Source organism: Periplaneta americana, chromosome 10 (genome assembly GCF_040183065.1).
Source record: "Periplaneta americana isolate PAMFEO1 chromosome 10, P.americana_PAMFEO1_priV1, whole genome shotgun sequence".
NCBI lineage: Eukaryota > Metazoa > Arthropoda > Insecta > Blattodea > Blattidae > Periplaneta > Periplaneta americana.
In genome coordinates, this window is record NC_091126.1 from 174960569 (window position 1) to 174973562 (window position 12994).

Here is a 12994-nt window from a genome sequence, read left to right on the forward strand (position 1 = left end):
TCGTTGCTGGTCTTGGCGCCACTTGTTTCCTGTGTGGATGCATTCGTAGTGTAGAGTCAAAGAGTGTATGTGTTTTGAAATTGAGTTGTGTGTTGAGAATATCGTTGGGGTGTGTTTTCGTGTGTCTGTATATTTCATATTGTTCTAGTGTGTTGAGTTTCTGGCTTTTTGGTTGGATGTGCAGTAGACAATAAGAAAAGTAGACAACAAACACATATTCAAAGTATACAGAAAACCCACAACAACAACAACACACATACACAACAACACACATATACAACACATCCAACCACCCCACACAACACAAACAAGCTGCATTCCGAACAATGGTACACAGACTACTCAACATACCAATGAACCAACAGGATTACAACGAAGAACTAAACACAATCAAATACATAGCACAAGAAAACGGATAGAACCCTAACATAATAGACAACATAATATGTAATACAAAACAAAACCACAAAAAACAGAAGAATACAAGACAAACACAAGAACACAAAAAATATATCACACTAACATACAAAAACAAAAACACACATAAAATTGCAACCTCATTCAAGAAATTAAACTACAACATCACATACAGAATAAATAACATTCTACAAAAACATCTCAACACACAAACACAAACAAACAAACACAACCACACAGGCATATACAAACTCAAATGTAACACCTGCAACAACTTCTACATAGGACAGACAGGCAGATCATTTCAAACACGTTACAAAGAACACATCACAGCCATAACAAAATTACAAAACACCTCCACATATGCAGAACACATCACAAATGCCAACCACACCTACAGAGACATCAACACAGACATGGAAATACTGCACATCCAACCAAAAAGCCAGAAACTCAACACACTAGAACAATATGGAATATACAGACACACGAAAACACACCCCAACGATATTCTCAACATACAACTGAATTTCAAAACACATACACTCTTTGACTCTACACTACAAATGCACCCACACAGGAAACAAGAGGTGCCAAGACCAACAACGATCAGTTCCAAAGATGACCAAAAATAGGTCGAAACATGTTAACACGGTACGTTAAAATTTAACACAAGAAAGTTCTTATCATTCATATTCCAATATTTTTAAATCAGGGACAAACATCATCCTAATGAATTTTCAGATCCATAATGTTATCTTATACAACAAAAGTATGGAAATTTATCATCATTTTCAGATCACTGTAACTAAAATCCAAAGTGATTTACTCTTTTAGTAATTCGATATTCTAAAACAGAAGTAAATATTTCAAACAGAAAAAAATTTCTCTCCACAAATGAAAAGAAAATCGTACATAAATGCCATCAATTGTGTCACACCTGTACAATGGGTCAAATTAGGAAACAGGCTGGACAAAAGCATTCCTCCTCATCATCAAGAAATTATGAATTATTCCGTGTCTATTATTCACAAGCAACTGTTCCTAAATTCCCTGCATAAGAAATGCATCCCAGTGCAATACTGGCAACACAGCACAGCCCCAATCTGTTGTTTACACCATCTCGCAGAGTCATTTAGAGGGTGGAAGTCTATGGTTATGTTTATGTCATCTGAGTGTTTATTGTGGTACTAGTCGTACCCGTGCGCTCCGCTGCACCCGTTAGAAATAAATATAAAGTAATTACATAATTAAAATAGGGCATTTGATCCAGGGAACGTTCGTGTTTGATAACAGGATATATCGTTTATTATGTTACTTAATTTAAATTGTATTAAAAAAATTAAAATGCGATCATTTTGATCCAGAGACCACTCATTCGGTCATAAAAATTATTTTAGGAAATACAGGAAACGAATGTACAGAATAGCCTATCAAGTTTTCTGTGCATAAGAAGCTATTTTAATCTTACCTGTCCTCGATTCACTCAGAAGTTACTGTAATAACATTATAGCATTATGTCCATCTAGAGAAACTACACTTTCCAATGGTGAATTAATAATTAATTATACAAATCGGTTAATTTAGCTTCCGACATTACTTCATACAAACACACAAACATTCTCTGTAGGCTATGTTTCATAGCTTTCGATTGTTGTTGTCAAAGTCCCCTTATAGACGAAGTCATTTGTTTTTTATTTCATTACACCTCTTTAGATGGCGTTGTTATTGTAATTTTGAAACTCATTTATCTCATTAAATATCGGTCCTATCAAAATTTTGCATAGAATAAAACTTATTGAAAATTATTTTTAAAGAAACTTTTGTTATGTAATATTTAATGAAAATTAATAATAAGGGAGATATTTCGATTTATTTAATACAAGCTGCCTTATAACCCCCCTTTTAAATAAAATATTTTGAATGCTATATAGCCTAAATTCTAAGTTACAACGAACTTAATTTATATTCCAATTTTCATATAAATCGGTTCAGCCATTATCGCGTGAAAAGGTAACAAACAAACAGACAGACAGACAGACATACAAACAAAAATTTCAAAAAAGCGATTTTTGGTTTCAGGGTGGTTAATTATATATGTTAGGACCAATTATTTTTGGAAAATCGAAAATTAACAGAAAAATTTCGGCTACAAATTTATTATTAGTATAGATTTTGATATAGAGCATTTAGTTGAAATTTTGACAATTTATATTTTAAGCAGTTTCAGTAATTATTTACAATAGATATTCAATAATTTTAATAACATTCTTCTATAAGAAACTTAGCAATTATTTCACATTTATTGTCCTTGACAAGACTTTTTACATACTGTGTCACGACCTAAATTGTGCTAAAATGTAGTGCAAGATCTATAGTTTATGGCAACTATCGAATTATTTGCACATTATTGCAACTTCCTTAGTTATCTTACATTTTAGAGGTTGGTGCATAACCGGTTATCATGCGGTTACAGCTATTTGAAGAACTGGACTCGAAGATTCTGGAAAAAGAAACATTTACTAACTAAATGAAAATAAAAATAGGACTTCAGTAACATAAGTATGATTAAATTTAAACTGAAAATTAAAGAAATTATTAAGTCAACTTAACATAGGGTTAGATAATTAATTGCTGAATATTAGTCTTATATCAGACTTGTGCATATTGGTTATAAATGTTTTCAATTATGATTGTTCTTTACCGTATAGGCTCTTGTTTTTGTAATATGTGCTATCTTATTGCTTATATTAATTGTTTATTTTGTCTTCTTCTACTTTCTGCTCATCATTTTTCATTTTATTGGATTATTTTACGACGCTGTATCAACATCTCAGGTTATTTAGTGTCTGAATGAAATGAAGGTGATAATGCCGGTGAAATGAGTCCAGGGTCCAGCACCGAAAGTTACCCAGCATTTGCTCATATTGGGTTGAGGGAAAACCCCAGAAAAAAACCTCAACCAGGTAACATGCCCTGACCGGGATTCGAACTCAGGCCACCTGGTTTCGCGGCCAGATGTGCTGACCGTTACTCCACAGGTGTGGACTTCTGCTTATCTGCAGTGCGGTTCTGAACTCCCGATCATGAGCGTTTGCTCATACGGGATAAATTCTTTAATTTATATTTCTGTTTTATGTATATAATAGTTTTTTAATGTATTTTTGTTTCTATTACATTTAATATGTATTTTTGTGGTTTTCTTATTGTAATAATTGTAACTGTAATAAATGCATATTTAAATTTAAATATAAATAAAAAAGAAATGAAAAAAAAATGTTCTGAAAATGTGAAAAAATGCTTGGAAAGAAATCTAAAATATTTTGTAGTTAATTTAAGCCATCAGTGGAAGCAGATTCATAGAAATAAATAAAATTTCGAGTTAAGTATTATGACTGAAAAAAAAAAATTGATGTATAAATAAAATTTTCTAAATCAGTGTATGATGCAACTCTCGCTAGAAAAACAGAAATTATATAAAACTCATCATACTTCATCTCCTGGAAGATTCAGGAAGCTATTGCGTGAAAACAGTAGTAGAACTAAAAGAAGAGAAATTCCACCTCTCGCGTCTCTGCACACTTACATTAAGAACCAAGCCAGTTAAATTTATTGTTTGAAAAGGAAACTACCAAATTGATGAGAAGGGAAGTTAATATAATTAAAAGCCAAATCAAAAGCCAACCTGTAACTCTTGTACAAGTTTTCAGGAAAATCTATTAGGAGGAAAGTTATTAATTTTGTCTAAAACCACCCTATAAAGTGGTAGTTCCTCCCACACAAACGTAATGAGAACTTGTACACAAAAAATTATGCTACCTGTAACTCCTGTACAGTTTCATGAAAATCTGTTACGTAGGAGAAAAGTTATTAATTTTTCCTAAAACTACCCTCTCTAAAGGGGTAGTTCCTGTAACACAAACGTAATTAGAGTTTGTACACAAACAATATATGCTCCCTGTAACTTCTGTATAAATATTATGAAAATTTGACAGATAAGAGAAAAGTAATTAATTTTATCTAAAACCGTAGTTCCCCTTATACAAGCATCAGGAGAGTTTTTACATAAAACCTGTAACCTGTAACTCTTGTGTAAAGTTTCATGAAAATCTGTTTGGTAAGAGAAAAGCTATTAATTTTGTCAAAAACTGTCCTCTATAAAGGGATAGTTCCTCTTACACGAACTTAATGAGAGTTTGAGCACAAAAAATATATGCTACCTGTAAGTCCTGCGTAAAATTTCATTAAAACCTGTTAGATAGAATAGAAGTTATTAATTTTGTCTAGCTAGATTTGTGTTTTGACCCACTGTGACCTGTCACATTAGAATATTGTTGAGAAGCAATTCAGACTGACAAGCGAACTCATGCCGAAACCTTCTCTCAAACTGCGCACACTGTTAGATCTCCACAGCATATAGACAAATAATGTAAAAAAATAGCTGCCACACTATTTGTAAGGCTTTCTGCCAAATTGAGTACCAGGTCTTTCCTGGGGCCCGTTTCACAATCCTTACAAATTACAAATTAACAATTTACAAATAACAAGTAAAAGATTACAAATGCTTGTAAATTGTGTTTCACAATGCTATCTTATTAGTTTGTAAAGTTTGACGAACTTTACAAAATCAGCTAAAGAAATTTACAAATACGCATTATTGGTTACACAATATTGTCAACGACAGTTTACAAAAATCGCTAAGGAGCAGAGCTAAAGTCGCTGTATTTTTACTACTATCGATACATATGTTTATATTTTGTACTAAAATAGATTATTCTAAGCTTGCTGATTCATATTTCACCAACAGAAAATATAAAGTATTGTTAAAGAAAATTAAAAGTATTTAGATTTTTATATACTGGAGACAATGGAATTTCATGTGATGTGATTGGTCGAGTATACCAATAAGTCTATTACTTAAATGACCAAAGTTAGCACCAAATTCAGTAAAATAAGTAAATAACAGATTTAGTCCACATACAAATATGCAATTGATAAAATAATTATGATGTCTAATTACAAAATCAGGTTCATTTTTTGTGTTGATCCATCAGTATTTATTAATGTTACATCCATAACTTCACAAACATTAGTGATCCCAGCAGTAGCATAAAAATTCTGTGCTATAGTAAATAACATTTTGGTGATCAAAAACCTGCCCCGAATTTAACTCTTAACATCATCAACTACCCTGTGGGCACTTTTGCACATTGATATCTTAGAAATTCCGTGCTTATCTGCTAATGCACAGAAGTGACAACTACTATGCAACCAATGCAAAACAATACAGTTCTCGCTTTGAGGTTAGGGCATCACTTTTCCCTTTTGGATGTTGGATATGATGTCCCATATCTTGTAGGAGAGATTCCAGCGAAACGGGACTCGAAACGACTTCAGAATACCGCATAAGTAGTGTCGTTATTGCATTATTGAATTATTTATTTTTGGTGCAGGGACCTTCTTTTTTAAGTGCGAGTATTTATTAAATACAGTCTTCGTATATAAATACGTAAGCAGTATTCTGAAATATGGCGCGGGACTCATTCAAAACCTTTCATTAAATTCATACAATGATACGAACGTGTTATTAATTCTTGGCCGAAGAATTTTACATAATATACGTCTTCGTTTAATTAGGCCTAAATTCAATATCTTCGTCTAAATCATTAGAATTCCTTAACAACATGAAAACTGCGTTAGTTTAATTCTTAATATTATCCAGTTACTCAAAAATTAATTTAATAAGTATTTCTTTATTGTATTTATTCATAATTTGTTGCAATATCAAACTTTACACATCTCAGAGGTATTGTAGAAAATGTGCTAATTTTACAAGTAAAGTTTACACGTTTGTAAAATTACCCTTCATTGTCAAACAGAATACTTGTAAAGTGAGCAAAATTTAATTTGTAAAGATTTTATTTCCTTTGTAAAGTTCAACATTACAAACAAAGATTGCGAAACAGAAGTTTACAATTTACAAAGCTTGTAAACATTGTGAAACAGGCCCCTGGAGATATTAGGTAGTTGGAGTGTGGTGCCAGCCACACCATCAATCCATTGTCGAGGCCATGAAAGCATGGACAGTGTTCCTTTGCATTTAAAAGAGAAAGATGACGTGAAAGTTTCATAGTAATACTTAATGCACATGCCATGAGATTCATGGCTCTACAGACCTCTCTGTGGAGATCACGTAGTCAGCCAATAACCTGAAACATAGATACGAAGGGACTATGTAGACAATCCTAAAAACTTACAATTAACAGTTCATCAAGATGAATGTTGATATTCAAAGTTCCACCAATATCAACAAATGGCAGTATCTCTAATTGCACTATTACTGGGTACAGATCTGTTAAGGCTACCCACGTAGCATACCACTCTCGACCCTGCAACAAGAAATAATTATGTGTAAAACAAAACGAAGGCATCACAGGGAAAACTTTAAGTTCAAGAAATCTGTTTTCTCTTTTTCTATCAAATTCTTTTGTGTTACTATCAGAAATCAGCTACTACCTAATAGCAGAATACACTACAGAAGCTTGAATATGAGTAATATAGAGCACAGCTGACACAAGAAAATTTAACAATCACACTTATCTATTGGAGATCATAAAAGGAAAGATAATTTAAACCTGATTAAAAAGAAAAAAATATATACAAAAAAAAAAAAAGGAAAGGAAAACACTACATTTACAATGTAATTTCAAATTAAATATATTAATACATTACCAAACTGTATCTCAGTTTCTACTTTTAATTGTATTAGCTCTAGAGATAATATGAAATGCAGTAAGAAGATTGATTTTGAACAGCAACATCACTGACATTTCAAAAATATATTTTGGATTTCCAATCATTTATCCACCTGTCTGCCCCTCTGCAGTTTTACCTCTATTTAAGGGGAGATGATGGTATTTTTAGTGAAAAAATGAGTAAATTTTCAAAAAGATTTCTTTAAAATACTCTGTGATATGTGTGGAATGCATAGCATAACATTTTGTGGGTATTTGTGCCCTTATCGGATGTTGAGCCGCCATTTTTAAACTTCTTGCATTATGGATTTTTAAATCACTTGCCCACTTTTACTGTTGTTTCCGGTAAATTAAATAAAAAAAAATTGTTTTTTCTTTAAAATACCCTTTGATATGTGTGGAATGCATTGCATAACATTTTGTGGGTATTTGTGCCCTTATCGGATGTTGAAAAGTAATTTTTAAACTTCCTGCACTATGGATTTTTAAATCACACGCCCGCTTTTATCGGTTTCCAGTAACTTCATTTTTTTTTGCTACACTGCCAGACAAAAATGGATATAATTTCTGAACTATTAAAGATACATGCATGAAATTTAGAACACACATTCTTTGGACTATTAGGAAACTTTTCTCTGCAACAGAATTTTGTTAATTGATTTCATTTAAAAAATACGTCCGTTTGTTTGCAAGGAAGGAAGTCAGAAAATTGTTATTAAATTTTAATTGTTTATTTTACAAACGTACAGACTAATATCAAAATTCTGTTACAGACGGTTTGTGGAACATGCTTTTGCAAATACAATGCAAAAAACTGTTTGAATCTATCTTTAAAAACGGCTTAGATATATTGGCTTTAGTACAATCCTGCATTGGGTATATTTTTTTTCGAATTTGGGCCCCCAAATAATCTTTTTCAAAATATTTTTATTTGATTGAGTTGAGCACTCTACATACAAAAAATTCATATTTTACACCAAATAGAAAAAAAGATTTAAAAAATACCATCCCCTCCCCTTAACTGGACAGTTTTTGTTGTGCACACATGCCTTTGAGATGCCAGCTGATATCCATCGTTTGTTTTCTAGTATAACACATTATTGTTATTGTGATTCATTTACCAGATTACCAATATTGAAATAGATGGAGAGAAGTTGCTTCTAATATAACAAATACCTTGCCTTGTATTGGGTCATCCAATTATCTTCTGACCAGAGCTGTAGCAGGAACTGCCTCAGCCGATAAGGGAATGCCTAGGGCCAGACAAGGAAGTGGGCAGGCACAGTTAATTGGTTTTGAAGTGACTCTCACGCAACACAGTGTTATTTGAACAGTGCAAGCAACCACACGGGTACAGTCTGCTAAGAATAAATGGCAGATAATAGACCTAATTATTCTATTTCAATCAGGTATTTCTGTACTTATCTCTGTACAGAAGCTGCTCATGCTGTCAGATTATTTCAAGATAAATTCCCAGGTGATCGAGTTTCAAGTCATGATACAATTCATAAATTAGTGAAATGGGAAGTCTTCAAGATAAGAAGCGAAGAAGACGATGTACAGTGTTCACAGGAGAAACTCTTGATGACACTGGACAATGCTTGGAAAATTCCCCTAAAAAATCTCTTCGGAATATGTATGATAAGAACTTTCTTGTGTTAAATTTTAACGTACATTGTTAACATGTTTCGACCTATTTTCGGTCATCTTCGGAACTGGTCGTTGTTGGTCTTGGCGCCTCTTGTTTCCTGTGAGGGTGTGTTCATAGCATAGAGTCAAAGAGTGTATGTGTTTTGAAACTGAGTTGTGTGTTGAGAATATCGTTGGGGTGTGTTTTCGTGTGTCTGTATATTTCATATTGTTCTAGTGTGTTGAGTTTCTGGCTTTTTGGTTGGATGTGCAGTATTTCCATGTCTGTGTTGATGTCTCTGTAGGTGTGGTTGGCATTTGTGATGTGTTCTGCATATGTGGAGGTGTTTTGTAATTTTGTTATGGCTGTGATGTGTTCTTTGTAACGTGTTTGAAATGATCTGCCTGTCTGTCCTATGTAGAAATTGTTGCAGGTGTCCACATATGCAGAACACATCACAAATGCCAACCACACCTACAGAGACATCAACACAGACATGGAAATACTGCACATCCAACCAAAAAGCCAGAAACTCAACACACTAGAACAATATGAAATATACAGAGGCACGAAAACACACCCCAACAATATTCTCAACACACAACTCACTTTCAAAACACATACACTCTTTGACTCTACACTACGAACGCACCCTCACAGGAAACAAGAGGCGCCAAGACCAACAACGACCAGTTCTGAAGATGACCCAAAATAGGTCGAAACATGTTAACAAGGTACGTTAAAATTTAACACAAGAAAGTTTTTATCATACATATTCCGAAGTGATACAGTGTTAAAAGTTGTGTAATCAAGATGTATAAAAAATCTCCTAAGCAGATGCCAGAAATATGTGGAAGATGGAGGCAGCCAGTATCTCCTTGCTTGACATGGACGAGTACAGAACTTTTAAAGTGCATTAGAATTTATTAGTCATTCACTTCAGCATAACAAGCAACAGTTGAAACACGGACTCCTATATTGCCCGGCCGGCACAATCCCTACCGCAGCTCTGGTCAGATGATAATTGGATGACCCAGTATAATCACATAATCTTTGTTCTGCTTTGATACTTTATTCTGTAATTTGTCTTTTCTTATTTTCTCACTAATCAAATTTGCAACAAAATCAGAGGTATCAAAATACAACCTTGCGAAATTTCGAAATTTCTTTTCATCACAAGCAATTTCCGGGTAAATTTCTGCAATTTATTTCCCTTGTCTTTTTAACATTAATTCATATAGGCCTACCCAAAAATGCTGTGCATTATTTCTCTAAACAGTGTCAGAATAGCATCTTTCTCAGCACTAGCTATGAGTGAGATAAAACAAGCAGAAATTTTTTTGTTTTACAAAAAGCAAGATGTTGTAAATTGTTTTGGTACAAGTAAGAAAGCACAAAATGTTTGTGACACCAAATGAATGAGACAACAGTCTTCATGTAATTCTATTACTATCACAAAACTGAACATATGAAAGGTTAAGACAACCAACTTAAAAAAATAGTACATTATGCAACGAGCCTATAATGGTAGTAATTAAGACGCGAGTATGTTTATGGAATGAGCGCGAGTTTCATAATTTTCATACGAGCATCCTAATTACCATTATAGTCAAGTTTCATACGACTTTTTATGCTCGACCATATTTCTAACTTGAAATTATTCATAAGTATTCATGTTATTCTTATCTGACTGAGGAGCGGAACTGACCTTGTGTAATACCTCGTAAATTGTGAGATGTGCGCAGACGCGAAAGTATTGATTTTTTCCGAGAAACAAATGTCGACATTGACCTTGATATAATCTAGAGAGTAAAATAAACATTAATCTTGATATAACCTTGAAATTGAATTAGACATTGAAAAATGAGATGACAAATTGAATTTATTTGAATATTATTTACAATTAACGCTAATTATTAATCTAATCTCGCGCTAATTATTAATCTAATCTCGCACTAGTTGTCTCTCGATTGCATATCCGAGAATAATCTATACTTGCGCTTTCATATTGCTACATTGGTATTTTCTGATTGGTGGAACACCTGAACTCTAATGAATAGGTGTACTTTAATGAGGTCCATTAAAGGGCTGCTACCAGGTGAATAATTACTACATTGCGGCATGGTCGAGCATAAAATATATTTAAATTTTGTTAATGTTAAAGGTTCAATATTGAATTATAGTTCTGTACAAAACTAGTTCCTCATACTGATATTTCAAAAAGGAAAATAACAACAAAGAATGTGAACAAAATGTCATAATTTACTCACTAAAAACTGATTTGGCCTACACAATACCCACCTGTAAAAGAAATGTATCCGCAAAGTCTTGGGCATGTTTTATTCGTGCAAGTTGGAATGTTGGGAGGCAAGGATCGTTAATAGCGTCCAGATCCTCCCCATCTTCAGATCTTGATCGAGGAATGTTGGTTCCAGTCAGTTTTCCCAGATCGTGAACTTTACTGCTGTTTGCAAATAGGATGGTACTTGCCCAGTCGGACTTCACTGTATTGTTGCTGTGCCTTACTGTTACTGACTGAGTCAGAGATTCTGTCATTTGAGCTAGCTGCTTCGCAAAACTTCTGCCTAACGCTTGAACACTGCATTCTGAAAACAAATTATACAACATTTAAAATGTAGGAAACATATCAACACAAAGAATATGTAACAGCAGAAATGTGATAATAGTTAATTGGGTTTGTAAGAAGGACAATTCTGCAGCAAGGATTTAAAACAAGTTATAACAGGGTCAGCCACACAGACTAAGGCATGCGTCTTTAATGCTGCACGTAAGCCTTGATCATGGGTTCGAATTCTGTCTAACACATAGATGTTTGTCCCTCTCGTCTTAGGGTACGAACACATTGACGATGGTAGACTAGCTGGTAGCGGTAGTGGGGGAAATGAATGGCTAGAATCATATGACACCGCACATGTCGACTCATGGATGGTCGCTTTACTGCTAGCTTTCCAGCACGCTGTAAGCTCCAAGAATGGTTTCAGTCATTCTTTCAAGCTTCCAGCGCAAGTCTCGGCGTAGAGTTACAGATATTGGAGAGGTGGTCTGTGGACCAGATGTCAATGATGACTTGTGTAATTAGTAGACACGACTTTTATCAATTATTTGTGTAATTCGTGCTTTTTAATTTACACAAATCTGTATTCTATTTTAAACTACGCGCATGTGGTTTAGTTTTGACGTTAATTGGCCGTAACTCGGTAACCAGTAAAGATTTTGAGCAGCGGTAACTTTTAAAACGAATTTCCATTCTTACTCAACATTTTTCTCGCTTTGACCCCCCATCTAACGTGAAAAACAAAAAAGTTTACCGCTTACCGTAAATTTTTTTCTGTGAGCAGATCACTTCAAAGTTAGTATTTTTTTTCTCACTTTTAAAAACAATATTTTGACTTCATGTGAAGTTTTAAAACACTGCACACAGTGGATGTAGAAAAACTGATTGCTCGTGTGTTCAAAAGACCTGCCACGACATTAACTTTTCGTATAGATTCAAAATTGGAGTTGGAATTTAATTAATTTTTTAATTACAAACTACTAATGAATTCGGATGAATGGACATCGTCGTTCACCAATAGGCCTGATTTGGAGTCTTCGATCTCATTTCAAGAGTTTAATCGCTTTCTTCTGCATGTGCCTTAATACCACGAAAAATAAAAAAAATAAACAAATAAACAATAACTAATATCAATCAAATTATTGAGAATGTTCACTAGGCACTATTTTGTAAGAATTGTACAGTTTACCTCAGTGTGAGTATAAGCCGTTCTTCCTGCCAAACAGGATTCCCTGGCAATTTTTCCAAGCCTTCTGTATGAAATCTTTGGTTAAATATAGAGAAGATAATCGAAAGTTTCGATTTCCACTTTCGGGTAGCTAATGAATTTTTCTGGAAAGTTCCGCAGATATTTAAAAAGATAATATTTACCAAACGCAACCCTTTCATTATTTATAGGGTGAAGGGAACACTCTCGAGAAAAGAATTCTTGTAATAATAACCACTTTGATTCTGCATTGTCTAATAAATCAAATTCGTCCTCACTACTTGAATCCCTTGCGATATCAAGTCTACACAGAGATTCCAAGAAGATGACCTAATCAGCTGTGAGTCAGCTGAGAGATTAAAGCGACCTGTAAACAAGCTCCAATTTGTGCACACCAAGCTTCCTTGTCT

General features: G+C 33.8%; 1 protein-coding gene and 1 long non-coding RNA gene across 2 annotated transcripts in view; one reads left to right on the top strand and one right to left on the bottom strand.

The window, feature by feature from the left end:
* LOC138708172 (uncharacterized) overlaps window positions 1-12994 on the top strand; it is a 144660-nt gene that overhangs the window by 110015 nt on the left and 21651 nt on the right. The window lies entirely within an intron of this gene.
* The window catches only part of LOC138708169 (post-GPI attachment to proteins factor 6-like), a 56263-nt gene that overhangs the window by 17767 nt on the left and 25502 nt on the right, over window positions 1-12994 (bottom strand). The window contains exons 6-7 of the mRNA XM_069838435.1: window positions 11104-11408; window positions 6675-6806 (exon numbers count right to left, since the gene is read on the bottom strand). Of these exons, the coding sequence (XP_069694536.1) occupies window positions 6675-6806; window positions 11104-11408 (437 nt within the window). The remainder of the gene's footprint in view (window positions 1-6674; window positions 6807-11103; window positions 11409-12994) is intronic.